Source organism: Pseudorca crassidens, chromosome 19 (genome assembly GCF_039906515.1).
Source record: "Pseudorca crassidens isolate mPseCra1 chromosome 19, mPseCra1.hap1, whole genome shotgun sequence".
NCBI lineage: Eukaryota > Metazoa > Chordata > Mammalia > Artiodactyla > Delphinidae > Pseudorca > Pseudorca crassidens.
Genome location: NC_090314.1, coordinates 11,317,455 through 11,343,848, shown reverse-complemented (window position 1 = coordinate 11,343,848; position 26,394 = coordinate 11,317,455). Strand labels below are relative to the sequence as shown.

Sequence of the window (26,394 nt, the reverse complement as noted above, 5' to 3'; positions counted from 1 at the left end):
TCTGTGGGCTCACAGGAACCGGAGAGCAGAACCGGGAGGGTGGTTCTACTCTCTGCACCCCGAGGCCAGTCGGCCTTCCCCCAACCCAGTGGTTTTCAATCAGTGAGCTATTTTCTCCCCTAGGGGACGTTTGGCAAGATCTGGAGACATTGTTGACTGTCACGATCTGGGTGCGCGCGCGCGCGTGTGAGAGAAAGAGAGAAAGAGAAAGACATGGAGACGTGCTACCAGCATCTAGTGAGTGGCGGCCAGAACAAAGTACACGACAGCACCCCCCCCCGACACACGCACCCCAAGATATTATCCAGCCCCAAACGTCAATAGTGCCGCTGTTGAGAAACCCGTGGACAAAGCCTCTTTGCTGGCTCAGGGGATGTGAACACCCTGGTTCACGCCTTCATGAGAGGGGCAGGCCCCGATCGACCACTGAAACTAACACACTCAGGTCGCAGAGGGTGATAAAAAGTTTATTCTGTACTTCTCCCAGCGTCAGGTAGGGGATAAAACTGGAGAGAGGGCCTGGTTTGGAGGTGTAGAGACTCCAGTAGGCTTCCTTCCTGTGATGGGAAGGGCACCATGGAGGGCTTTTTAAGCTGTTCCCCTGGGAGGGCTGCCAAGGGCCCTGACGGGGATGGAGGAGCTGGGGCCGTGGGGCTGCCAGTAGGGGCCCTCAGGTGAAACAAAGGGCCCCAGATAGACAAGGATTCTTCTGAGGGGTGAGGTAGAGTGCTTCCTTCAGCCAGCCCGGGCGGAGAAGAAGGGCAGAGAGCGGACGTAGGAGTCCAGTCGGGAGCGGAAGAGCTCACTTTGCACAGTTTGGCCCAGCGGGCACAGGGGATTCTTCACCACCAGCTCCACGTACAGCTGTGGAGGGGGAGGGTGTTAGAGCCAGGCTTTGAACACTTCTTGTTTTCAACCCCAAACCTACTATAACCTCAAGGGTGTGTGAATGCACAGCGATCAAGGGCTGGAAGGCAAACCCTCCTTGGGGAGAAACTGGTGGTGGGAGTGTATAAGGACCTAAAGGGTCCCAAGAAGTGTGACTTCAATAGAGATACAATACAGTAGGATTAGGGCAGGGAAGCTGAAGGAGTCTTGGGGCTCTAAGTGGCCATGGCTGTTGAAGCTTTGGCGGAAGGGTCCGAGGGGCTGGCACTGACCGCACTGTAGATGTGGTGCAACACATCTCGGATGGGTCCCACGCCCAAGTCAGTGTTCATGACAACCTTGATCCCAGTGGGCGTCTCGTAGTAATGGAGTTTGTAACGGCTAGTTTGGAAGGCCAGGAAGCCGTCCTTCCTGCAGAGATGAGGAGGATGTTAAGGAATAGAAGCGAAATCTCTCCCAAAGAGATTCTTCTGATCTCCTCTAGATTGACTCCCTCTTCTCTAAACATGTCGTTTGTAGGAGCCTGGTTGACTAAAGACACCTCCCATCTTCACCCCTCAATTTAGCCCCGTTGCCCAACCTCTCTACCTTCAGATCTTCCCCACCGCCGCTCCTGCCAGCTACTGCACTCTCGCCCCGGACTCAGCCTCTCTTCTCTGTCTCCTTACCCTCTCTGGGGGCCAAAGCCCCTTCCACTCCAGAAAGTTTCCCCCGCCCCCAAATTCCCTCCCTCCCTCAACAACCCCTCTGACTACGCGTACATGTCTAGCGGGGACATCTTGCTGACAAACGAGCGGATAGAGAAGAGCATCCCGTACATCAGCTTGTACTCCTGGAGGGAGAGGGGCAGAGTTAGTTCTCGGTTTTTAAAGGAGCCAGGGTTGGGGTGGGAAGGAGCCAGGGTTTGGAGAGAAGAAGCTGGACTGGGACAATGTGCATTTGGAGATGTGAGGTCACCCGGGTTGCGCGGGGCCCTCTCGTCACCTCCTCCTTGGGGATCCCCGCTTGCTTCTTGCGGTGCCACTCGCTGTAATGCAGACACACTCCATTCCGGTCAAACAGGTACAGGTTGTGGACAGTCATCTGCAGGGCAGAGAATGTGAGCCTCACTCCGGGACCGCCCACACCCCGTAGGCTCCAGTTCTTAGCCCGGGATCCCTCCAACCAGACGGGGACCCCTCCCGCGAACTCACCGGAACTTCTCCGAGTGCCCGTCACTCGATACTTCCGGTTTCCGCGGCGCCCCGCCCCACCGGGTCTACACGCTCTAGCGGCAGAGAAATAACCCCGCCCCTATACCTCTCTCAGCCAATCCGTGGCCGTCGGATACGCGCACGCGCGTCCAGGCTCTCCGGCTCCAGAAGCTGTGAGAGCGGCTGAAAACAAGGTGTCCTGGGCTGGTGACGTCATCGAGGCGAGCGAGGCGGGGCTGCGGACTGTGGGCGGGAGGCTGCCAACGGTTTTGATTGTAGGGAAGGGCGCGAGAAGGAGGGTGTCTTGGTGTTGCCGAACTGGGGCTTAGGGGAGGGGGCAGACCCTTGTCCCCACCTTGGCCGACTGCGTGGCCGAGGACTGGAGGTGTGGAGAGTAGTTGGAACGGGGTGGTCGGGGTAGGGGATCTCAGGCTAGGCTTGAGCGCGGCGTACTTTTTAGGGACGTTTGAGGGCGTGACTGAGTGTTCACCAAGTTTCTTTGGGGATAGTAGGGAGGGAGGGATTCTAGGGACCTTGCTATGGCTTTCTTGACAGGAGATCGGAGGGGATATACTAGAGAGTTGACCCTGGGTAGAACGAGTGCAGTGGGAGGAGAGGGGAGGTGGGGAGCATGAGGTTCCTGCCCCTCTGAGACCACAGCCAGTTGAGGGGCAAATAAGGCAGCTGGACGGAAATTAGGCCTCTATTGGATTTGGGTCCGTTTCAGTTTGCACGTTCTGGGTGTGAAAACTTAAGAGCTCAGTTGACCAGTGATAGCCTGTGCCAGAAGTTGATCTGCAGCTTTCAGCGCTCCAGAGGAACTGCAGCAGGTCTTCTGTCCCCACCCTCTCCTTGCTGCACCCTCCTTTTCCACTGTTACCAGGAGCTGTGGAAAGAAATCCTTTTGCCCTCTCGCATGGCCTCTGGAACCGTTGGAAACCTTTCCTCTAACCAGAAAGGCTCCATGCCCTCATTCAACAAGAATCCTTCACTTGGAGTCTTCCTCCTTTCTCCCAAATCTTCCTTCTCGGGGTACTTTCCCCCTGTGCTCTCCTAAAGCAGAACCAGGAGTTCCCAGCTCTGCTGTCTCCAGTTGTCTCTTCCCTGTACTCATGGCAACATCAGCTACCAGCCCCAGTTCACCTCTCCGGGCCAAGGATCTCCTGAGTGATTCTTCAGAAGCCCCTGGGCTGAACCAAGCATCCTCTGAGGTGACCTCCCAGCTGTATACTTCTTTGCACCTCAGTCGTCAGGCAGAGAGCACAGCCCGAGCCCAGCTGTTTTTGCCCGCCACCTTCCCACCTCCTCGTGAGGTGTTAGATGGCTTGGCCCAAGAACTGAGTCACAGCTTGTCGGTTGGATTGGAGAACAACTTGAAGAAGAAGGTGAGGGAGGCGTGTCTTGGAAACCTCTAGGGTCTTGGGATCGGGGGTGGTAAAAAAAAAAATAGCTTTACTGAGACTTGAACTCCTATTGTTGGATTCCAAATTCCTTTTAACTACACAGTCAGTCATGCTTGTTCCTGGGAACAAATGTTTATGAGGGGGAGAGTGGCCTGGGCCACCATAATTTGGAAAGTTGTGAAACTACTAGCTCTTTTTTTTTTTTTTTTTTTTTCCTTCAGAGACACATGTGGGATAGGTTGCTGTGCTTTAACTGGGACGTGGGTGCTGGGAGTGAGGATAACGTTTCTTCATCCCAAGAGGGAACTAGGGACTTAAGGAAAATGTGCTGAGATCCTTCCAGCTCAAAACTATTTTGATCATATGGTTCAAAATTTGGCATGTAAATCATTAAAACACACTTTAATCAATTATACATGTTGTAGATAGTGTCAGATAGAGCAAGTATCATAACCAATCTGCAGACTGGTTAGGCCGCCCAGAGTTTGAAAAACTGATAGCCATGGACTACAGAGTCTTTAGACAGGATGTTTGCTCTCTAGTTGGCAAGAATCCTCACTACTCTTGTCTTAAGGTGCCCAATTAATTCATTTACATTACCTCTCTGGCTTCTGTAGACATTTGAGTTTCTTACTAGGTCAGTCCTATTTTTCTTGTTTTCCCAGGTGTGAGAGTAAAAATTCTTGGGCCTTAGGGGCTACTGGATGCCGTCTGCCCTGACAGTAGGTAGATCATGGATTATTGCATCTGATTTCCATGTTGCTTTTTCTAGGATGGTTCCAAGCATATCTTTGAGATGGAAAGCGTTCGGGGTCAACTCCAGAGCATGCTCCAAACCTCACGAGATACGGCCTATCGTGAGTAAACCCCTTCCCTGTAAAGGAGAACCTAGATTTAAGGGGTGGGAAAAAGTGGAGAAAGGAAGCAGGGTGTGTGGGGGGAGGCGACCTAGACCTCGGAGATAAGAGATTTCTGGAGGAAAGGTTCCCGTTCTTTGGGAGAGGGCAGGAGGAGTGGGTGAAGTAGAAAGGAAGGACCTCTTCTTCAAGTGGTCCCTGTTCCTGTCCTTACCTGACCCTGGCTGTGGGCCTCTCTGGCTGCCCACAGAGGAGTCCGCTACTCCAGGTGCCGGCTCAGAGAGACGGGAAGAGGACTCCTTTGACAGTGACAGCACGGCCACCTTACTTAAGTGAGTTTTCCTTGGGGTTCTCCTAGCTGACTTCCTTTCTTGGAAAGCCAAGTGTTCTAGTGTTTAGTTCTCCCTTTACTGCTTTTGTATCTCTTAAGGACCTAAGATGCTTGTCACTTAGCTTTCAGTTTTCATCCTTTCTCTCCTTTCTTCTATCCCCTTTCCTCCTTTGGGAACGTGGGCATCTGCTGCTTAGTACCTGGCTCTCTCCCAACTTCTAGTCCTTCTTCCTGCAGAAGAGCTAGTTTGTTTCTGCTGAAACTTGTACTGCAGGGAGTGTGGAATAGATGAAGGAGCACTATAGAGTGAATCACAGAACCTGCGTGCTATCTATGGCTCTATCTCTTATCTACCTAGCTTTGTAACTTTGGGCAAGTCTCCTGCCCTGAGTTTCAGTTTCCTCATTTGTAAAATGTCACAGTTGGACTAGTGGATCTCAAAAGCTTTCCCAACCCTAATATTCTCTACCTGATTTGCTCAGCACCCGGCCCCTGCGCGACTTATCTCCATCTAGCTCAGCCCAAGCCCTGGAGGAGTTGTTTCCCCGCTACACCAGCCTTCGGTCAGGGCCCCCACTCAATCCCCCGGATTTTCAGGGGCTGAGAGATGCACTGGATTCAGAACATACCCGTCGCAAGGTGAGATATAAAGGCTTCCTTTTGACAGCAGCAAAGATTAGAAAAGGGGCTGAAGGTTAAGGGCCTGCAGGCTGGGACTTTGCTCAAATGGCTCTGCTGGAAAGCAGGCCTTCTTTGACCGTCCTAGCTAGAATGGCACACCTCGCCTCCAGGTATTATTCCCTCAGATCATTCTGTTATTTCCTTCATGTAGTTTATCAAAGTCTGATATATCTCGTTTGTGTTCCCCCTCTAAAACCTAAGCTCCATGCAGGTCATGCCTTATCTTGTTCAGCACTTTCTTCCTAAAGCCTAGAACATACCGAACACATAGAAATACCCTGTGCATGTTTGGTGAATGAACAACAAACTTTGTTGGCTTGTGCAAAGCTACCAGCGATATAATGAGCTTTGTTTCTGTGAGCCTCAGCCTATTGAAGGGGGCAGAGAGAGGGACAAGGCAGAGGAAGAGTCAGAATTATTGGTTGTGTTGTCATTTTTGGAACCTTCTCTTCCTCCATTTTAAACTGCCTGGCCATGAATGAAAGGCTTTCCCCTTTATCCTTGCCATGTTGAATCGTTGTGTCCAATATGCTTCTTAGGGCAGGAGTAACTTCTCACTCTTTGCAGCGTGGGCTGCTGCACCCCTGCCAAAAGGTTCATGGAAATTTTTCCCAGGAGATCTGGAAAAGGGAAGAGGCTGGAAACTAAGCCCCTGCTTCCTGAGGTGGTAGAGGAAGGTGTTGGAGGTCTTAGGCTCCAGCATTGCTGATTCTCCTTCCCCAAACCTGTTCTGTTTTGGGGACCCAGGCTCCCTGTCTCCAGCCCATTTCCCCTGTAGAGGAGCTGGAAAGTTTGGAGCTTTGGTCAAACTAAGGATGGCAACATCCAGACTCCTCATCCTTCTTCCCAGCATTGTGAGCGCCATATTCAGAGCCTGCAGACCCGCGTGCTAGAGCTTCAGCAACAGTTAGCTGTGGCCGTGACTGCCGACCGCAAGAAAGACATCATGATTGAACAACTGGACAAGGTGCCAGGGTAGCGGAATGCGGGTGGGTCTCTCCATGGGGGGCACCAAGGAATAGTGAATAGGGGAAGACCAACCAACATTTCTTTGTTCATGTTAGGAGCTGGGGTAAGTGGTAGGTTAGCTGACCACTGGGAGAAGGTGGCTGTTGACCCTGCTCCTGTGCGCAGAAAGAGGGCAAAAAAATTATTTGAAATTCTATCTGACTTTCCTGAGACCCTGGCCCGCGTGGTGGAGGGCTGGAACCGTCATGAAGCTGAGCGGACAGAGGTGCTTCGGGGACTCCAGGAGGAGCGCCAGGCAGCTGAACTCACTAGAAGCAAGCAGCAGGAGGTGTGCAACCTGGGTCATGGGGCTTTAGAACGTAGGTCAGCGACGGCTGGATGGGAGAGGGTAGAAACAGCCCTGGAGTCAGGGTTCCTGACAGATTGACCTCAATCTTGCCATAGCAGGCCTGACAGTTCTCCTCGCTTCCTCTCCCTTCAGTGTTTCTGCTGTCAAACTTGCATGGTTGATGTCTTCTCAGCTTTCCTCACGCCATGTGGTCTTCTCTCTGGCCCCCAAATCATTTAGTTAACTCTTGCTTTTAGAGTTTACGTTGTTAATGATTTTCGAAGTACAGGGATTCCCCTCAGTTCCTCCGTCCTGTGTTCCTCTCTCCTTGAAAGACAGTAACCCGCCTGGAACAAAGCCTTTCTGAGGCCATGGAGGCCCTGAATCGTGAGCAGGAAGGTGCCAGACTGCAGCAACGGGAAAGAGAGACACTGGTGAGAATGCTTCCTGGGTTAATTCCAGTAGAGGCTGTTAATTACTTCTAGAGGGTTACGGGCTTTTGATGGATTGTGGGAGTTCATAATTTGAGTTGCACCAGGGCAAAGTGTGTTCTTTAAAACACAAGTTCTGGGGGCTTCCCTGGCGGTCTAATGGTTGAGACTCTGTGCTTCCACTGCAGGGAGCACAGGTTCAATCCCTCCTCAGGGAACTAAGATCCCACATGCCTCGGTGGCATGGCCAAATAGATAAATAAATACATACATAAAAGAAGATTTTTTAAAAAAACAAAAACACTAGTTCTGCTAGATACTCTACAGAAAGTAAGCTCTGCCACCAAGTAAGTGTTGGAGACTCAGCAAATTGTATCCTCATTAAAATCATTTGGATAATTTTTTTTGTTTGTTTTGTTTTGTTTTTTTGTTTTTTGTGTTTTTTTTGCGGTACGCGGGCATCTTACTGTTGTGGCCTCTCCCGTTGCGGAGTGCAGGCTCCGGACGCGCAGGCTCAGCGGCCATGGCTCACGGGCCCAGCCACTCCACGGCATGTGGGATCTTCCCAGACCGGGGCACGAACCCGTGTACCCTGCATGGGCAGGCGGACTCTCAGCCATTGCGCCACCAGGGAAGCCTGGATAATTATTTTTAAATACAGATTTCTGACCCTTTCCCAGAGGTTTTGATATATGAGGGGTTGGGGAGCCTAAATATTTTCAGAAATTTCCTAGGTGATTTCGTTCAGCCAGGTTTGAGAACCCTGGTCTATGGCAGACCAGAAAAGGTACGGGATGAGACTTACTCAAGTTTTTAATTGCTGAAATGATAAGATTACCCATATGAGTTAGTAGCCAGGTTTAGAATTTCTTGCATGCATGACACATGCTTGCTACATGCATGCTGGTACTTATATTCCTAACAGGCTACATCCAAGAGCGCTGATGGTGGCTTCTGGTTGGCTAGTACATGATTGTAGGCTGGATTTTCTAGTCTTTGTGGAATTTCTTTTGATGACGATGGTGATAGCTATTGTATATTGAGTACTTACTACATGCCAGACACTGTGCTAAATTCTTTATATACGCTTTTAACTTTAATCCTCACAAGGTAGACTGTAATATGCCCACTTTACAGATAAGGATGTGTGCCTCAGAACACAAAGTAAGTGCAGAGCTGGGATTCAAACTGAGATTTGAACGCAAATCTACCTAACTCTGGAACAGAAGCTCTTATTTACCATATAATCTTGTGGGCTTGTTAACTATGGTATTTTAACGGATATAATTCTCAGCAGGCACATTGTATGGGGGTAAGGGGGCAGATTGCTGGTCTCTTGAGGGCATGCTAAGGATCTTGGTTTTCTCCTGGGGCTATAGGAAGAGGAAAGGCAAGCTCTGACCCTGAGCTTGGAGCTGGAACAGCAGCGGTGCCGGGCCCTGCAGGAAGAACGGGATGCGGCTCGGGCTGGGCAACTCAGTGAGCATCAACAGTTGGAGACACTTCAGGTGGCCCTAGAAGAAGAACGGCAGACCTGGGCCCAGAAGGAGCATCAGCTTAAGGAATGCTACCAGGCACTGCAGGAGGAGAGCCAGGCTCAGTTGGAAAGGGAGAAGGTAAAAGTGGCACTTGGGGAATGGGGGAACAGATGAAGGACAAAATAATTGAATGAGACGGATGTCAGAAAACACGATGTAGTGGACTGGGATGGAGAGGGAAGAACTATATGTGGGAGAGAAGATTGAGAGTGTAGGGCCTGCAGGAAGGGGTGGGGGCATCAAATACATGGAAGGTCGAAGAGTGAGATTCAACAGAGATGAGGAAATAGGTCACATATGAGGAGAGAGGAAGCTTGGTTTTTAGGGTACGGGAGGATGATTTGGGGAATAGAGGTAACCGGGAGACAGGCAATGAGGTACAAACTTAAGTTTGATTTCTCTTTCTTTTGGGAACACCCAGAGGGAGGCCCAGGCAGCCCGGGAGGCCCAGCAGCAGCTGGCATTGGTGCAGTCTGAGGTGCAGCGGTTGGAAGGAGAGCTGGACACGGCTCGGAGAGAGAGAGACGCCTTGCAGCTGGAGATGAGCCTGGTGCAGGTCAGGAGGCAGAGGTTCTTGAGGAGAGTTCCTGGTGAGAAGACGTAGGTCTGAGGCAGAGTGACTTTCAGGAGTCAGGCAAACACTCCCATTTCTAACTAGAATTTTGACCTTTATGGGCCTCTGTTTTTATCCATAAAATGTGTGCTAAGGGCACATTAATGAGTTTCTGAGATACTATTTTCCTTATTATAATGGTTGACTTAAGGAGACACCCAGTTTCTGGGTTAGTGAGGCCAGTGTTTGAGAGAACACACTTTTACTTTTCACCTGGCCCATTGAGTTGGAGGGCTGACCACATGGAAACTAATTTATCATGGAGGACCAAGGGTGAAGACGTTAGTAAAAACTTCAGTAGCGACTTATACGCTGCTGTACCCCCTGAACTGATGCTAGCTGTGCGTGTCTGTGTGGGCATTCAGTAAACCTATCGAATGGTCCTTCTATGTAAGCTCTGTGCTGGGATAGTCCTAACACAATAGCCCCGGCCAACAAGGAGCTCACCAGATAGATGGGGAGTTTGTCTAGCACACACATTTTCGAAGGAGTATGATAAATAAGAATTTAGAGTAAGGAGAACTACTCTTTACTCAGACGTCATCTTACCTAGTGAGTTCTTCCCCAACCACACTGAGTAAAATCTGCAACCTCTGACAATCCCTTTTCCCTTCCCTGTTTAATTTTTCTCCTGCTATACTACATAATATACCTTTTTATTTATTTTACTTAGTATTTAATTTTTTTAAATTGAAGTATAGTTGACTTACAATATTATATTAGTTTCAGGTGTACAACACAGTGATTTGATATTTTTACATATGTTACAAAGTGATTACCATGATAAGTCCAGTTACCATTTATCACCATTCAAAGTTATTACAATATCATTGAATATTCCCTATGCTGTGCATTATTATATCCCTGTGACTTATTTATTTTATAGGTGGAGGTTTGTACCTCTCTATCCCCTTCACCAATTTCACCCATTTCCCCACTCCACCTCCCCCATAGTGTATCTTGTTTATTTTCTGTAAGGTGCATGAGGGCAATGATTTTTGTCTATTTACTGTTAAATCCCAGAGTAGCGCCTGGCTTTAGTGTTGTTCATGTCCTCCATTTTGTTATTGTTCCATCGATTATTGAAAGTGGGGTATTGAAGTCTCCAGCTGTGGTTGCAGAACTGTCTGTTTTCTCCCTTCAATTCTGTCATTTTTTTTCTTCATATATTTTGGGGCTCTATTAGGTGCACATATATTTATAACTGCTATATCTTCTTAATATAACCTTTTTGCTTAAAATCTATTTTGTCTGATATTAATATAGCCCCCACCCCATTTTTTGTTTACTATTTGCATGGACTATCTTTTTTCATCCTTTTACTTTCAACCTTTTTGTGTCTTTGTAAAGTGAGTCTCTGGTGGACAATGTATAGGTGCATCATGTTTTTTTTTAATCCATTATGTCAATTCCTGCCTATTAATTGGAACATTTAATCCATTTACATTTAAAGTAATTATTGATAAGGAAGGACTTCTGCCATTTAGCTGTTTGGTTTTTTATGTCTTAAATGTTTTTGTTCCTCAGTTCCTCCATTACTGCCTTTTTTTTTTTTTTGATAGTTTGTTGATATTTTTGTAGTATACTGTTATCTTTTCCTCTTTCCTTTTCTGTATATTTTTAAAGTTATTTTCTGAATGGTTACCTTGGGATTACAATTAACATCTTAAAGTAATAATAACCTAGTTTGGATAATACCTACTTTAGTTTCAGTAGCGTATGCTCTGTTCCTATGCGTCTCTGTCCCTCCCCCTTCATATTGTTATTGTTACAGATTTGTAATTATTGTTTTATGCCTTTGCCTTTTAAATCATATTGGAAAAAAGGAGTTACAAACCAAAAGTACAATAATATAGGTTTATATTTGCCTATGTAGCAACCTTTATCAGTTGCTTCATATGGCTTTATTTCTTCATATGGCTTCAAGTTACTGTCTAATTTCATTTCATTTCAGCCTGAAGGACTCCCTTTAGAATTTCTTGTAGGTCAGGTCCACTAGTAATGATCACCCTTAGCTTTTATCCATCAGGGAATGTTTTAATTTCTCCTTCATTGTTGAAGGATTTTCCTCACATTCCCCTCACCCTCCTCATATAGAATTCTTAGTTGACAGTTGTTTTTCTTTAAAACATGTTGGGACTTCCCTGGTGGCGCAGTGGTTAAGAATCTGCCTGCCAATGCAGAGGACACGGGTCCGAGCCCTAGTTCGGGAAGATCGCACATGCTGCGGAGCAACTAAGCCCGTGCGTCACAACTACTGAGCCTGTGCTCTAGAGCCTGTGAGCCACAACTACTGAGCCCACGTGCCCCAACTACTGAAGCCCATGTGTCTAGAGCCCATGCTCCACAACAAGAGAAGCCACCGCAATGAGAAGCCCCTGCACGGCAACAAAGAGTAACCCCCACTCGCCACAACTAGAGAAAGCCCGTGCGCAGCAACGAAGACCCAACGCAGCCAAAAATAAATAAAATAAATAAATTTAAAACACCCAAAAAACAAAAAAACATGTCATTCCACTACCTTCTGGCCTCCATGATTTCTTAGGAGAAATCAGCTATTAATCTTATTGAGGCTCCCTGGTAAGTGACAAATTGCTTCTCTCTTGTTGCTTTCAAGATTCCCTCTTTGGCTTTTGATAGTGTGACAATAATGTGTCAGTGTGGATCTCTTTGAGTTTATCCTGCTTAGAGATTGTTGAGTCTCTGGGATGTGTAGATTTATGAATTTTATCAAATTTGGGAAGCTTTTGGCCATTATTTCTTCAGATATTTTTTCTTTCTTTCTCTTGACTTCCCTAATGCATATGTTGGTATGTTTGATGATGTCCCACAGGTCCCCAGGTTTTATTCATTTTTCTTCATTTTTTTTTTCTTTCTGCTCATCTGACGGGATAATTTCAGTTGCTTATCTTCAAGTTCATTGATCCTTTCTTCTGCCTGCTGACATCTGCCATTGAGCCCCTGTAGTGATTTTTTTAAAATAGATTTTAGGGCTTCCCTGGTGGCGCCGTGGTTGGGAGTCTGCCTGCCGATGCAGGGGACGCGGGTTTGCGCCCTGGTCTGGGAAGATCCCACATGCCGCAGAGCAACTGGGCCCGTGAGCCACAGTTACTGAGCCTGCGCGTCTGGAGCCTCTGCTCCACAACAAGAGAGGCCGCGATAGTGAGAGGCCCACGCGCTGCAATGAAGAGTGACCGCTGCTTGCCACAACTAGAGAAAGCCCTCGCACAGAAACGAAGACCCAACACAGCCATAAATAAATTAATTAATTAATTTTAAAAAAAGTTAAAATAGATTTTATTTTTTAGAGCAGTTTCAGGTTCACGGCAAAACTGAGTGGAAGGTACAGAGATTTCCCATATACTTCCTAACTGCAGCCCCCCACAGCTTCCCCTATTAGCAGCATCTCCCACCAGAGTAGTACGTTTGTTACAGTTGACACATCATTATCACCTAGAGTCCATAGTTTACATTAAGGTTCACTCTTGCTGTTGTACATTATATGAGTTTGGACAAATTTATAATGACATATATCCACCTTTATAGTATCATACTTAGTTTCACTGTTCATCGCTTCCTCCCTTTAACCCCTGACAACCACTGATCTTTTTACTTTCTCCATAGTTTTTTGCCTTTTCTGGAATGTAATATAGTTGGAATCATATAGTATGTAGCCTTTTCAGGTTGGCTTCTTTCACTTAGTGATATGATTTTTTTCCATGTCTTTTCATGGTTTGATAGCTCACTTCTTTTTAGTGGTAAATAATATTCCATTGTCAGTTTATCTTTTCACCTACACATCTTTGTTGCTTGTAAGTGTTGGCAGTTTTGTTGGGTTTTTTTAAAGTGTTTATTTATTTATTTATTTGGCTGTGCCAGGTTTTAGTTGCGGCACATGGGATCTTCGTTGCCACCTGCGGGATCTTTAGTTGCAGCATGTGGGATCTTTTAGTTGAGGCATGCAAACTCTGAATTGCAGCATGTGGGGTCTATTTCCCTGCAGGGATCAAACCAGGGCCGCCTGCATTGGGAGTACAGAGTCTTAGTCACTGGACCACCAGGGAAGTCCCAGTGTTGGCAGTTATGAGTAAAACTTCTGTAAACATTCATGTGCAGGTTTTTTGTGTGAACTCCTTTGGATAAATACCAAGGAGTGTGGTTGCTGGGTCATATGGTAAGGGCGTGTTTAGTTTTGTAAGAAACCACTATAGTGTCTTCCAAAGTGAGTGTACCATTTTGCATTCCCATCAGCAATGAATGAGCGTTTCTGTTGTTCCACATCCTCACCAACATTTGGCATGTCAGTGTTCTGGATTTTGGCCATTCTAGTAGATGTATAGTGGTATCTAGTGAATTTTTCATATCATCAGTTGTACTTTTCAGCTCCAGAATTTCTGTTTTGTTCCTGTTTATAACTTCAATCTCTTTAAATCTCTTTATTGACACCCCCTATTTGTTCATACTTTGTTCTGATTTCCTTTAGTTTATTGTCTAAATAGCTCATTGAGCATATTTAAGACTGTTGATTTTACGTCTTTGACTAGTAATCCCAATGTCTGGGCTTCCACAGGAAGAGTTCCTGTTATATTCTCTTTTTCCTTTGAATGAGTCATATTTTCATGGGTTTTTTTGGTATGTTTTGTAATCTTTTGTTGAGAGCTGTATATTTTGAGTATTATAATGTAGTAACTCTGGAAATCATATTTTCTCCCTCCTCAGGGATTTCTTTTGACAGCTGCAGTCGTCTATTTGTATAGTGACTTTTCCAAATGGTTTTTGCAAATGGTATTTCTTGTGTGTGGTAATTGACATTTCTGTTCCATTATCTCTGTGATTAGCCTGTGATCTAACAGATTTTCTTAAATGTCTGGACTCCCTCCTGTCAAAAAAAGTGTACATGTCTCTTTATTTATTTGTTTGTTTATTTATTTATTTTTAAGATTTCTTTTTTTTTTTTTAATCTACCGTGCTTGCTAGCCTGGCTAGGCTCACATTTTTCCTTTGCTTTGACCTAGTAATTCCATACTGTTTCATTACCTCTTTGATACTTTTTAGGAAGAGGTATACATATATATACATATATTTTAAAAATATCTTATTCAACTTGTTTGTTTTTGTTCAGCACAACAGTTACTCTGAATAACCATCTGCCAGTACTAGAAACATGATCTACTCCCTCTCTTCTTATACTTTGAAATAGTTTGTAAGGTTGGATTTAATATGTATTTCTTGAATACTTGGTGTTTGACTTGATTTTGCTTCTTGAATGCTTCTAGAAATATTTAGGGGGACTTCCCTGGAGGTCCAGTGGTTAAGACTTCGCCTTCCAAGGCAGGGGGTGTGGGTTCGATCCCTGGTCAGGGCACTAAGATCCCACATGCCTCATGGCCCAAAACATAAAACAGAAGCAACATTGTAACAAATTCAATAAAGACTTTAAGAATGGTCCACATTAAAAAAAAAAAAAGAAAAACAATCCTTTAAAAAGAATGAAAGAAATATTTAGGCTTTCTAGTTCTTCTTGAATTATTTTTGGTGTTCTCTTATCTATATATATCTATTCAGTCTAGATTTTCTAATCTGTTGACTTAACAGTTGTTCATAATTTTATCTTAATGTCCCTGGCATCTTTTCTACTTTTTCATTCCAGATATTGTTCATTTGTGTCATTTCTGTCATCATCTCTTTTTAAAACCATCTTACTCATGATTTAATTAAATATATTTTCAGAAAATTACCTTTTGGCTTTGTTGATTTTTTTTTCTATTTTATTAATGTCTGTACCTTATTTCATTTCTTATATTTTCTTTGATTTTATTCTGTTGTTCTTTTAAAAATCTTCTTAAGATGAATGCTTGCTTCTTCTAAGTTCCTCCATAAGTATTAACTTAAGTGCATCCTACAACTTGTCCCATGTGATATTTGCCTTATTGTTTGGTTCTGAATAATACTCCTTTAAAAAAATATTTATTTGGTTGTGCCAGGTCTTAGTTGTGGCAGGCGGGCTCCTTAGTTGTGGCATGCATGTGGAATCTAGTTCCCTGAGCAGGGATCCAACCCAGGCCCCCTGCACTGGGAGCGAGGAGTCTTAACCACTGCGCCACCAGGGAAGTCCCCTGAATAATATTGTTTGATTAATATGATTATATTAATATTAATATGATAATATTAATATGATTACTTTTTGATCTCCTGGGTTATTTCCAAACATATAGGGTTTTCTAATTATCTTTTTATTATTGATTTATAGCTTAAATATTTGTGATTAGAGAGCATGGTCTTTTAAAAAATTACTTATTTATGTATGTTCCACCCAACTTTTTGTGTTGAAATATTTCTGTCTTAAATGTTGCTTGAATAGTAAGTATAATGAATACACTTAGATTCATCAATTGACATTTTGCTACATTTGTCTGTTGTCTGTCTGCACCTCTCTCTCTCTCTCTGCCCCTTCCCACCCCGCTTCCTCTCTTTTCGTGTCCCCACCCCCATCATTGGAGAGTTTCTTGTGGATATCATGAGAGAATATACTATTTTTATTATTTAAATTCTTTGAAAATTGTTGAGACTTATCCCTTAATATATGGTCAAGTTTTCTAAATATTTCATGTGTGCTTAAAAACATGTATTTTATAGTTGTTTGGTGAAGTCTTATATGTCTATTTGTATATGTGTCTAGTTTGTTAACTATGCTGTTTAAGTCATTATATCCCTTTCTATTTTTTTTCTATTAAAAATCTCACTGAGTGTGGATTTGTCTGTTTCTCCTGTAGTCTGTCAATTTTTGCTTTATACATTTTGAGGCTCTGTTATGATTAGATACATATAATTTTTTAAATTGCTATATCTTTCCTGGTAAATTGAGTGTTTTATCCTTATGAGATGACTCTATCTCTTACAAGGCTTTTTGCCTTAGAGTCTAATCTTGCCTAATATTAATAGATCTATATTGGTCTTTAAAAAAAATAAGAGTTTCCCTGAGAAATATTTTTCTAACTTTTTTACTTTCAACATTTATATATTTGCCTTTTGGCTGGAGCATTAAATTCATTTAATTTAATTAGTTTATTCATAGCTGAATCCATGTCTTAACTTTATATCTTATTTTGTCCTGCTTATTCAGTGTTTATTTTCCTCTCCTTTCTTGTCATCTTTTAGATTCATTATTTTTTCCTCATTTCATGTTTGTTTGTTTGTTTTGTCAGCTAGTTTTAAAGTCAAACTCAGTTTCTGTCTAAATTCTCAAAGTTAACTTATCAGAGGTAAATATCAAAGACAGAGAAAGGAGTCGTCAATTCTACATGGATGGCTCAAGGTAGTCTCCCCAGAGAACTCTAAAAAATATTTTTAAGATGTAAAAGTTGTCTGTAATACAAGTTCAAATATTACAGAAGTAAACGGTTGCCTTCCCTTCCCGCATCACTTTATGTCCTTTTAGAACCTTTTCATATGGGTTTCTAGGCTGGTGCTTTAAAAAAATGTGTATGCATTCGCTGCAACTTGTTGTTTTTACCTCATAATATATCTTAGACATCTTTCCATGTCAATACATATAGATGTATTGTGTGTTATTTTTAAGAATTAAATTAAGATGTATAGATGTTATTTTTAAGAATTATATAATATTGCTATAAATGGATGAATCATAGTTTATTTAAGCATTTTCCTTTTGATGAGAAATTTACACTGATGTCAGTTTTTTTCACTATTAAAAATAGTGCTGCAGGGAATTCCCTGGTGGTCCAGTGGTTAGGACTCTGTGCTTCCACTGCATGGGGCATGGGTTCGATCCCTGGTTGGGGAACTAAGATCCCGCAAGCCACACGTTGCGGCCAAAAAAAAAAAAAAAAAAAAATAGTGCTGCAGTGAACATCATTGTACATAAATCTTTGGCACCCCATCTGTAGGATAGATTCTTTAAAGTGGAATTGCTGGCTCAGATGGAGTATATATTAAGTTTTTTCATTAAAAAAATTTAGGGTAGTGATTATTTTATAATGTATAAAAATATTGAATCACTATGTTGTACACGTGAAACTAAAAAAAAGAATTTAGGTAACAAGGCATCTAGAGTAGTCAAAATCGTGGAAACAGAAACAGTGATGATGTTAGGGGCTGGGGAGGGAGAAATGGGGAGTTGTTGTTCAGTGAGTATAGAGTTTCAGGTTGGTTTTTTTTTTAATTTTTATTTATTTGTTTATTTTTTGGCTGTGTTAGGTCTTCGTTGCTACACACAGGCTTTCTCTAGCGGGTCCTACTGTTCGTTGCAGTGCACGGGCTTCTCATTGTGGTGGCTTCTCTTGTTGTGGAGCATGGACTCTAGGCATGTGGGCTTCAGTAGTTGTGTCTCGCAGGCTCTAGAGCGCAGGCTTAGTGGTTGTGGTGCGCAGGCTTAGTTGCTCCGCGGCATGTGGGATCTTCCCAGACCAGGGCTCAAACTCAAGTCCCCTGCATTGGCAGGCGTATTCTTAACCACTGCGCCACCAGGGAAGCCCTAGAGTTGCAGTTTTACAAGATGAAACATTTCTACAGATCTGTACAACAACATGAATATAGTTAATACTACCTAACTGTACACTTAAAAATGGTTAAGAAGGTAAGTTTGTATTATGCGTTTCTTACCACAAGTTTTTTAAATTAAAAAAAAGAATTTAGGTAACTGTTAGGAGTTTGGTATGATTGGAACCTATTTGGGAGAGCTGAGATAGATGAGTGGGATCATAAAGGGCCCTATAAGCTAGTTTCAGCAGCCAGAACTTTATTCCTTAGACAGTAGGGACATTTAAAGGATTTCAAACAAGGAAACAAATTGAGCGTCTTTGTGCTTTAGAATATTCACTCAGGCACAAAGTAGAGGATCCACTAGGGCCGGAATGAGAGAGGGTGGAGGGTAGAATAGAGGCAGGGAGATCAGTTAGACTTGAAGTAATATTGAATTAACGTAGTAGTGAGCAGAAGGGTAAATTAGAGAGCTGTTAGTATTGAATAGAATGAAATGACCAGTGGGAGGGGCAAAGATGTGGGAGGAGTCAAGAATAACTCCAGGTTTCAAATAGGTTGGGTGTTTCAGTGGAGAGTGGTGCCATTAACTAAGGCAAGAAATATAATAGGAAAAGGTTTGAGGGTAGAAAAACAAATGAACTCAGTTTTGGATGTGTTCTATTTGAGGCATATACAGTAGGTTTCTTGGTATATGGGCTTAAAGCTTAGAAGAAAGGTCCAGGATAAAGAGAGAGATTTAGAAAGTGTTTTAAGATATAAACGGTAGCCAAAAACATGGCCTAAATGCTAGACATTTGCTCTACACAGGTAAAAGCATCAGTGACCCAGAATGGTAGCATGTGGTCAAAAAGAAAACTGAAGACAGAACTCAAGGAAGCATTGTGCCTTGATGGGCATTTGGAGGAGGAGCAGTTTTAGCTGAGACTGAAGAGCAGTCGGGTAGAATGAGATCGCGTGGCTGGTGGTATCACAGGAGTGAAGGGGAAAATGGTTTTAAAAGGAAAAACTGATGTAGGCGGCAGGTGTTGCAGTGAGATCACGTAAGATAAAGACTGAGAAATAACCACTGCGGGATTTAGAAATTAAGTTCTTTGCCATGAAGGACTATGAGTGGAAGTCAGATTTCAGTGAGTTGAAGAAGGATTATGAGGTGAGAAGATAGAGACAATGATTCTGCTTTAGGAAGAGGGAACATGGACATTTTTTGAATGCTCCCTGGGTTTCAGGTGGTCCACCAGGAATATTGCATGTGTTACCTCAGACACGTGTAACACATTTGATTGTTCTACCTAACTTTTCTTTTGTCCAAAAAAAAGATATTTCTATTGTCCAAAGTCATTTTTACTTTTGTGTACATATAAGGTGTGCGCACCTCATGGTTTAATAAGGAAAGGAATCCTCTTTCACTCCTTGTGGCAAAATTCTTGTTTCTTTATCTCTTAGGCATATGAGGTAACGTTAGTACGTGGATTTTTTTGTCTACCTTATATCCTCCATCCTCTTCTAAGCCCAGATAGAACTGAGCTGACAATGACCCTGCCTTCCCTTACTCCCAGGCCCGGTTTGAAAGCCAGCGGATCCAGATGGAGTCGGAGCTGGCCGTGCAGCTGGAGCAGCGTGTGACAGAGAGGCTGGCACAGGCTCAGGAGAGCAGCCTGCGTCAAGCAGCCTCCCTGAGGGAGCATCACAGGTACGTGGAGCTTATTGGCTGCTGCCTCTCCCCAGCCGCAGCAGGTGGTGTCGGGGCCCGGTCCAGACCCTCTCAGATCCCTTTACCATCTTCCAACGCACTGGCTGCTGTCAGTCTCTCGGTGGGAGAGCCGCCTTCAGGTTCACAGGGAGAGCCAGCTGTGCTTGGGGATTTTCCATTTTCACCCCATAGGAAGTAGCACTTAACCAATAACTGATGGCCACAGGAATGTACGTTTCCAGCTCCCTTGCCCCTGGTGGGCACAGTGGTGAGCTTCGACCTGCAACATTTCCAGAGCCGCCCTGGGGGATTGCGCCTCCTCCCCACCTCAGCACTAGTCCCCTACCAGTTTTTTTCTAGAAATGCTTCTTAAATGAACCACTTTCCCATAAATCCTCATCTCAGTCCCTGCTTCTGGGGAACCCATCCTAAGATACCAGCTGTCCTCTTTCCTGAATGCGCCTGTGCCACGGCTGGGCTGGCTGGCTCTCACGTGCATGCGTTCTGGCTTTTTATTATTTGATTAGTTCTTCTGTCTCAAGATTCAGTCCTCTTTTCTCACCTGTGTCCTCCCAGGAAGCAGCTGCAGGAGCTAAATGGACAGCACCAGCAGGAATTGTCCGCTCAGTTGGCTCAGTTCAAGGTGGAAATGGCAGAACGGGAGGAGAGGCAGCAGCAGGTGGCCCAGGACTATGAGCTCAGGTGCCGGCCCCTGGTCTCCCTGTTAGGCCGCAGTCCCAGAGGGAGTGGTGAAGGGCCACTTCCTCTGTAGCCCTGGCCTCTCCCGCACTGGCCCCGGCGCCTTTCACAATTTCACGTGTTCCATATTCCCTTCTGGCTCTTCCTATTCTCCGAGTCCCTGCTTTTGTAAAGGGCCGACATGGCCTCTCGCGTCTTGCCTTCAGACTGGCCCGGGAGCAGGCGCGAGCGCGGGAGCTGCAGAGTGGGAGGCAGCGGCTGCAGGAGCAGCGGGCGGAGCTGCTGGAGCGGCTGCAGGCCATGCTGCAGGCCCACTGGGAGGAGGCAAGCCACCTGCTCAGCACCGCCGCCCTGCCGCCCAGTCCCCCGGTATGCTGCGCAGAATTGTGTTTGGACCCCTTCTTCGGAAATCTAGCTCCCTCCCAAGGGCGATCCATAGTTCACCCCTACGTTGGCATCTCCTACTTGCTTCTTTTAATTATTAAATCTTTATTATTAGTTAAAATCTTTTTTGGAATAGATGATGACATGCACATGGTAAAAAAAAAAAAATCCATACTGTTCAAAAAGATATACGGTGAAAAGTAATCTCCATCCCATCCCTGCACCTCAGTCTCCCGGTTCCTCCCCCGAGGAGCAGCGGCTGTTACTGGTGTCTCGAGTGCCGCCCCCAAACAGTAGCCTTCTGTACACACAGTTTTGTGTCTTTTTACTTAACCAAGTGCTTATTGGTGGACATTAAAGTTGTTTCCTATATTTTGCTTCTACAAACAGTGCTGCAAAAAATATCATTAATATATGTCTTTGTGCAAGTATATCTATAAAATTTCTAAAAATGGAATTGTAAGTTCAAAAATAAGCATTTTAAAATTTGATAGTAATTTGATAAATGTTCCCCAACCTCCTTTTAAGGACGTTCTACTAATTTGTAATCTTATTAAAAAGTGTCTGTGCCATGTCTCATCTCTTTAAACGCACCCTCTCTTGTGCCCAGGTTCCTCCTGCCGGCCCCTCCAGCCCTGGGCCACAGGAACCGGAGAAGGGGGAGAGGAGCATGTGGACTGTGCCCCCCGTGGCCGTGGCCCTAAAACCCGTATTGCAGCAGAGCCGGGAAGCACAGGAAGAGCCGCCTGGGGTGCTGCCACCTGTTCTCTGCAGCCCCTCCCCAGATCTTAGCCTCCTGCTGGGCCCCACTTTCCAGAGCCAGCATTCCTTCCAGCCCCTGGAGCCAAAGCCAGATCTCACTTCATCCTCAGGTGACTGGGGACAGGAGTCACTGGCGTTCTCCTTACCCACACGGATTGGCTCCCTCTTAACCTAGCTTCCTTTCTGTCTGGGACTTGAGCATTTCGTTTCCCAGATGACTTAGTGACCATAAATTGCAAGGAGCAGAAATCCACTCAAGTTTGTTCAAATAAAGGGAGTGAGGCTTATGGAAATGTGATGTATCTGTGCTTAATGAGAACTGGAGTTGGTTCAGGGGTGCTGCCAGGAACTGGGCAGCTGTTCCTTGTCTCTTGGGGCCCGCGTGGGCTCTGGACTCTGCCCCCCCGGCATCTGCTCCTTCCTCTTGGTCGACCAGCCCTCTCTCTCCCTCAGGTTCTTGCTTTCACAAGTTTGGTTTGCACGTGAGTTGAGCAGCCATGACACTGACTCCAGAAAGACTCTAGACAACCTTACAGAGACATTGGTGCCTCTGTTTCTTAGGTCCAGTTTAAAGAGAGGCGATCTGATGAGTTGGTAACCATCCCTTGGATCGGCTGACCTTGAGTGGTGGCCACGCCTGGTTCAGTCAGCTGTGTCTTGTGGGGAAGACGGTGCTCTGTGTGGTGTAAATGTGACAGCCCAGGCAGAATTAAGAATGAGCCGGAACATGTCTATTGATCGTAAACCATTCTGTGCTGCGGTGGTATTTATTTGTTCAGCAGCCGAGTACCGTAGCTTTCCCCTTCTGGCTACACTTCTGTCTTAGAATTCAGCTGTGCCGACTCTCAGTTGCCTTCAGTTCTTCCCTCTCCAGGCTGTTTTCCACCGTGACCAGCTTCTCCTGGTTGTGCTGCCCCTGTTATATTTAATAGGCCCCTTCCTTCCAGGCCTGTGGTGAGCTGATTTGTGGAGAAGTCCCCCCCCTACAGCACACGCCCCTGTCTCACTTTACAGCTGAGGCCTTCTCTGCAGCTGGGACCTTCCATCCCGATCACAGGGCAGAGCGGCCATTCCCTGAGGAAGATCCTGGGTCCGACGGGGATGGCTTCCTGAAGCAAGGGCTGCCGCCCCCTTCCCAGCTGCAGGGCCTCAAGCATTTTTTGCACCAGGTAAGAGGGCCCACCCGTCCCACCTTGTTTTCTCCTCTCCCTCCTTAGTTTCTCTTTCTACTCTGGGAGACTAGGATGCTGACTTCATACGCCTTTTAGGACTAAGAATTCGTCCCAGCTTCTGCCTCTCCCAGTTGCAGTAGTTCCTTCTGGAACTTAGGTGACCAGCCCCAGCTCTTACTTCCCCAGTTGCTGCTTCCCTCAGACACTGAGGTCTCTTTCTTCAGCGGTCCTCAGGGAACCTTACTGTCTTGTCCCCACAGCTGCTGGAGACAGCGCCCCAGAGCAATGAGAACCCCTCCAACGACCTGCTGCCCCCTAAGTCTGGTGAGCACCACCCGTGAAGAAGGTTGGGGCGAGGCCTGGAAGAGGTGGGAGATCCGGTTACCAGGCATGGGCCTTTAGGAGCTGGCAGAAGTGACGAAGCCCCACGAAGGCTAAGGTGGCAGCATTCCTTGGATTTTGCCCCATTTCCTGATTTGAATCTCTTTCCTTTGCTAGGTCCTCTGACTGCCCCATCTTGGGAGGACGCCCCTCAGGCGCCACGCCTCCCACCCCCGGTCCATAAAACTAAAGTGCCCTTAGCCATGGCGTCCGGTCTTTTCCGGGTCCATGAGCTTCCCTCAGCCCATTCACAGAGCGGCGGTTCCAGCGATGGCTGCCCAGAGAGAGGTAATCAGGTCATGGTTTCCCGGCAGATAAAAAGGGTAGGTCTCGGGCATGGAGCTGGTACCTGGAACTGAAGGCATGTCTGGACTCCGAGAGTTGGGATAGGGTTGGGGGAGGGCCTAGGATGACAACCATTACTGATGTGTCTCTCAGGTGGAGATGGGCTCGCACCCTCGAGGCAGCTGATGGAGGTGTCCCAGCTGTTACGACTGTACCAAGCTCGGGGCTGGGGGGCACTGCCTGCCGAGGATCTGCTGCTTTACCTGAAGAGGCTGGAACACAGCGGGTACCAGCCTGGGAGGGAAGGGTGGAGGGACTAGGTGGATGGAACCTGGATTGTGGGCAGGAAGAGTGGAGTGTGCGCGTTGTCCTTTGAGTAGCAGCTTCCGTCTTTTCTGGGGAAGAAGTGAGGGTGAGATGTAGATCGGCGTCTCCTCCAGCTCTCACTCCTCCGCACCTGTCTTTTGTCTCTACTTTTCTGTTTGTCTGTTTTTTGTTTTCTTTTTCACTTCTTAAAAAAAAAATCACTTATTTTTCCACTTCTTAAAAAAAAAAATCTCTTCTACTAAAAATCTCTTCTACTAAGATAGATGTTTTTCTACCTTAGTTTTTTCCTCTTTACCCTGCAGCTCAGAACTGAGAGTCCTAGGATTGTGACAATCTAGTATAACTCAGTATTTGATTCCACCAATGTTTCCTCCTGTTTGATCCCCGGGTCTGTCTTGTTTGTTCTTATTCTTAAGAGACAGAATTGGGGAGTAGTTCTTCCACCCCGTGTGGGGAGAGTCGGGGGAACAGCTGCCCATCATCATCCCTTGATTTGTATGGCAGGACTGACAGCCGAGGGGATAATGCCCCCAGAAGGAACACAGACTCCCGCTTGGGTGACATGCCCCGGAAAGAGGTAAGGGAAGGTCGGGCGGGGGCGAGGGGCTGGGGGCTCTCACTGGCTCATCCCTCGCCCTCTGCACACCCGCCAGCTGGCTCTGTCCTCTGTCGCCCAACCCCTCCGATCCCGGGTCCCGTTTTCTGTAGCGTGGCCCTTCCCCTTTGCTGACTGACGCTGGCCCACCCCACGCACGATGCCGTTCCTCAGTGGCAGGGGGGCGGTTGAGAGGACGCGACACTGACTTTTTTTTCTCTTTTCCCTCAACTCTCAGATCCCCTCCCAGGCTCTGCCTCGCCGCCTCGCTACAGCCCCTAAGACTGAAAGACCTCCAGCTCGGAAGAAGAGTGGGCACCCTGCCCCTGGTAGCGTGAGGAGTCGAGGGGGGATCTGGAGATAAGTCCCTGGCCTTTCTCTTCTTTGGTCTCTCATTTTTATTATTATTATTTTAATAAATCTCAGTAGTCTGTATTAGAGTCTCTGACTCATAGGAATTTGGAAAATGGAGGATTTATAGGAAACCACTGTGTGAGGAAACCTCATTGTTCTATTTGAGTATGTTTTTTATATGTTTCTATTTTATATTCTGTGGAAAAAGACACGAGTGCTTTGAACGAAATCAGTCTGTGGCTAGGTTTCAGAAGCATTAGTGAGCTAAAGCCTGGTGTTGCAAGAGTAAAACCCACAGAGTGATTAGCTCTGGTCGGTAGTGGAATTATGGGTGATTCTTATTTTCTTCTTTGTACATTTCTGTATTTTCCAGCTGCTCTAAAACAAGTATATATTACTTAATCAGAAAAACACTTTCAATAAAAGAATAATTTATTGTATAGAGAGTTTCAGTAAAAATTTGATTTTGGGGGAGACAGTTTTGTGTTTAAGGAGCAGATAATTTAATTCTTTCAGATGACGCTAGTAGGTTTCTGATGGACAGATTCTGCTCCAGCCAGGCCACATGTTATGGCTGTAATCGTCACTCTTATGGCTTTGAAACGTGTATAAAAGACTAGAGTGCTGGCAAGGAAAAACAGCCATGATTGTGAAAACTTTCATCCTAATACTCACAAAAATGAACAAAGAGAAACAATATTAGAGAAGAAAATGACAATAGTGTGAAAGACCCCAACTTCATAGTACAAATGCAGAAAAACCCGTAGTACACTTTAGATTAAACTGAAGGATGGTACCTTGGGACCCACACACAGCTTTCCCGCTCTGGAGCACAGTGCGGGGCGGGGATGATGGTAGATGTGATTCTTAGGGCCTGGTCCTAGGTGGGTGTTTGAGGGACAGTTTACTAGATTCTGTGAGGAGGGTGGGGTCCTTCTATGTGCCCTGAATTATTTGGTTAGCTCCAGAATAGACTTGACAGGATATAGATTCACACGGTGTTTCATATTAAGAAATGTTTAGATCTTATAGTCAACCCTCCATACCCACGGGTTCTGCATCTGTGCACTCAACCACCTGTGGATCAAAAATATTTGAGAAAAAAAAATTCCAGACAGTTTCAAAAAGCAAAACTTGAATTTACTGCACACCAGCAACTAATATTTACATAGCATTTACATTGTTTTTATAACTAGATACATAGTATTTACATTGTATGAGGTATTATAAGTAATCTAGAGATGATTTAAAGTGTACGGGAGGATGGGGACTTCCCTTGGTGGTCCAGTGGCTAAAACTCCACACTCCAGTGCAGGGGGCCCGGGTTTGATCCGTGGTCAGGGAACTAGACCCCACATGCCGCAAGTAAGAGTTCGCAAGCCGCAACTAAAGGTCCCGCCTGCCACAACAAGGACCGAAGATCCCGTGTGCCGCAACTAAGACCCAGCACAGCCGAGTAAATAAATAAATAATAAATATTTTAAAAATAAAGTGTACGGAAGGATATGCACAGATTATATGCAAACACTTCGTTGTTTTTTATATAGGACTTGAGGATCTGTGGATGTTGATATATGCAGGGGTCCTGGAACCAACCTCCTACCCTAGATATCAAGGGAGCACTGTATTTCCTTCCACCTAAAAGTCACTTTCTAGCTCCTGGCGGAGGGAAAAGTAGGAGAAGATAAAAAAAAAAAAAACATGAGCAGCAGGTGTGCAGGCTCTCCTGTCTGGCTCTGGGGACAGCTTGTCATCAGTCCTGCTCAGGACTCCTGGCAAAGAAACAGGAGTTGCACCAGCTCAGGGGACTTTTCAAGGCCAGTCTCTTTACCCACCTATGGAAACGTTTGCTTTTCTATTTTTCGTCTCAAGTGCCTAGAATTATTTGACCAAACTCTGTGATTGATGGCATACTACCGTCTTTGGGAGGAAACAGTTTCATACAATTTTTAAAAACTGGTAAAATGAACGCCCAGTCTTACCTCATTATCTTTCGGATTCCAACCTGCCA

General features: G+C 45.5%; 2 protein-coding genes across 4 annotated transcripts; one reads left to right on the top strand and one right to left on the bottom strand.

Annotated features, from left to right (window-relative positions):
* Nucleotides 1–449: 449 nt before the first annotated feature.
* Nucleotides 450–2,183, bottom strand: TRAPPC1 (trafficking protein particle complex subunit 1). Its single transcript, XM_067717364.1, has 5 exons — nt 2,082–2,183; nt 1,873–1,971; nt 1,650–1,720; nt 1,161–1,299; nt 450–864 (listed from the first exon to the last, which is right to left on the bottom strand). The coding sequence occupies exons 2-5, from the start codon at nt 1,969–1,971 to the stop codon at nt 736–738; spliced, it is 438 nt and encodes a 145-aa protein (XP_067573465.1). The 5' UTR covers nt 2,082–2,183; the 3' UTR covers nt 450–735.
* A 24-nt stretch (nt 2,184–2,207) lies between these two features.
* On the top strand, nt 2,208–24,823 carry CNTROB (centrobin, centriole duplication and spindle assembly protein). Of its 3 annotated transcripts, none has more exons than XM_067717356.1 (19): nt 2,208–3,466; nt 4,257–4,341; nt 4,592–4,673; nt 5,188–5,311; nt 6,204–6,320; nt 6,534–6,650; nt 6,986–7,084; nt 8,461–8,697; nt 9,041–9,175; nt 19,291–19,424; nt 20,001–20,126; nt 20,330–20,492; nt 21,118–21,379; nt 22,284–22,438; nt 22,702–22,765; nt 22,940–23,110; nt 23,261–23,393; nt 23,939–24,011; nt 24,268–24,823. In XM_067717356.1, the coding sequence occupies exons 1-19, from the start codon at nt 3,194–3,196 to the stop codon at nt 24,391–24,393; spliced, it is 2,676 nt and encodes an 891-aa protein (XP_067573457.1). In that variant the 5' UTR covers nt 2,208–3,193; the 3' UTR covers nt 24,394–24,823. The 3 variants fall into 3 exon arrangements, with proteins under 3 accessions (XP_067573457.1, XP_067573455.1, XP_067573458.1); XM_067717354.1 differs by having other exon boundaries at nt 5,155–5,311; XM_067717357.1 differs by lacking the exon at nt 23,261–23,393 and having other exon boundaries at nt 5,155–5,311.
* The last annotated feature ends 1,571 nt before the right edge of the window (nt 24,824–26,394 follow it).

Bases quoted from the DNA above. Each gene is read 5' to 3' on its own strand.
- TRAPPC1 (XM_067717364.1), bottom strand. From the start codon at position 1,971: ATGACTGTCCACAACCTGTACCTGTTTGACCGGAATGGAGTGTGTCTG. The intron at 1,300-1,649 runs GTACGCGTAGTC...TCATCTCTGCAG, and splicing joins AAGATGTCCCCGCTAGACAT to GAAGGACGGCTTCCTGGCCT. The intron at 865-1,160 runs GTCAGTGCCAGC...CCCCCTCCACAG, and splicing joins TGCACCACATCTACAGTGCG to CTGTACGTGGAGCTGGTGGT.
- CNTROB (XM_067717354.1), top strand. From the start codon at position 3,194: ATGGCAACATCAGCTACCAGCCCCAGTTCACCTCTCCGGGCCAAGGAT. The intron at 6,321-6,533 runs GTGCCAGGGTAG...GACTTTCCTGAG, and splicing joins TGATTGAACAACTGGACAAG to ACCCTGGCCCGCGTGGTGGA. The intron at 20,127-20,329 runs GTGCCGGCCCCT...TCTTGCCTTCAG, and splicing joins GCCCAGGACTATGAGCTCAG to ACTGGCCCGGGAGCAGGCGC.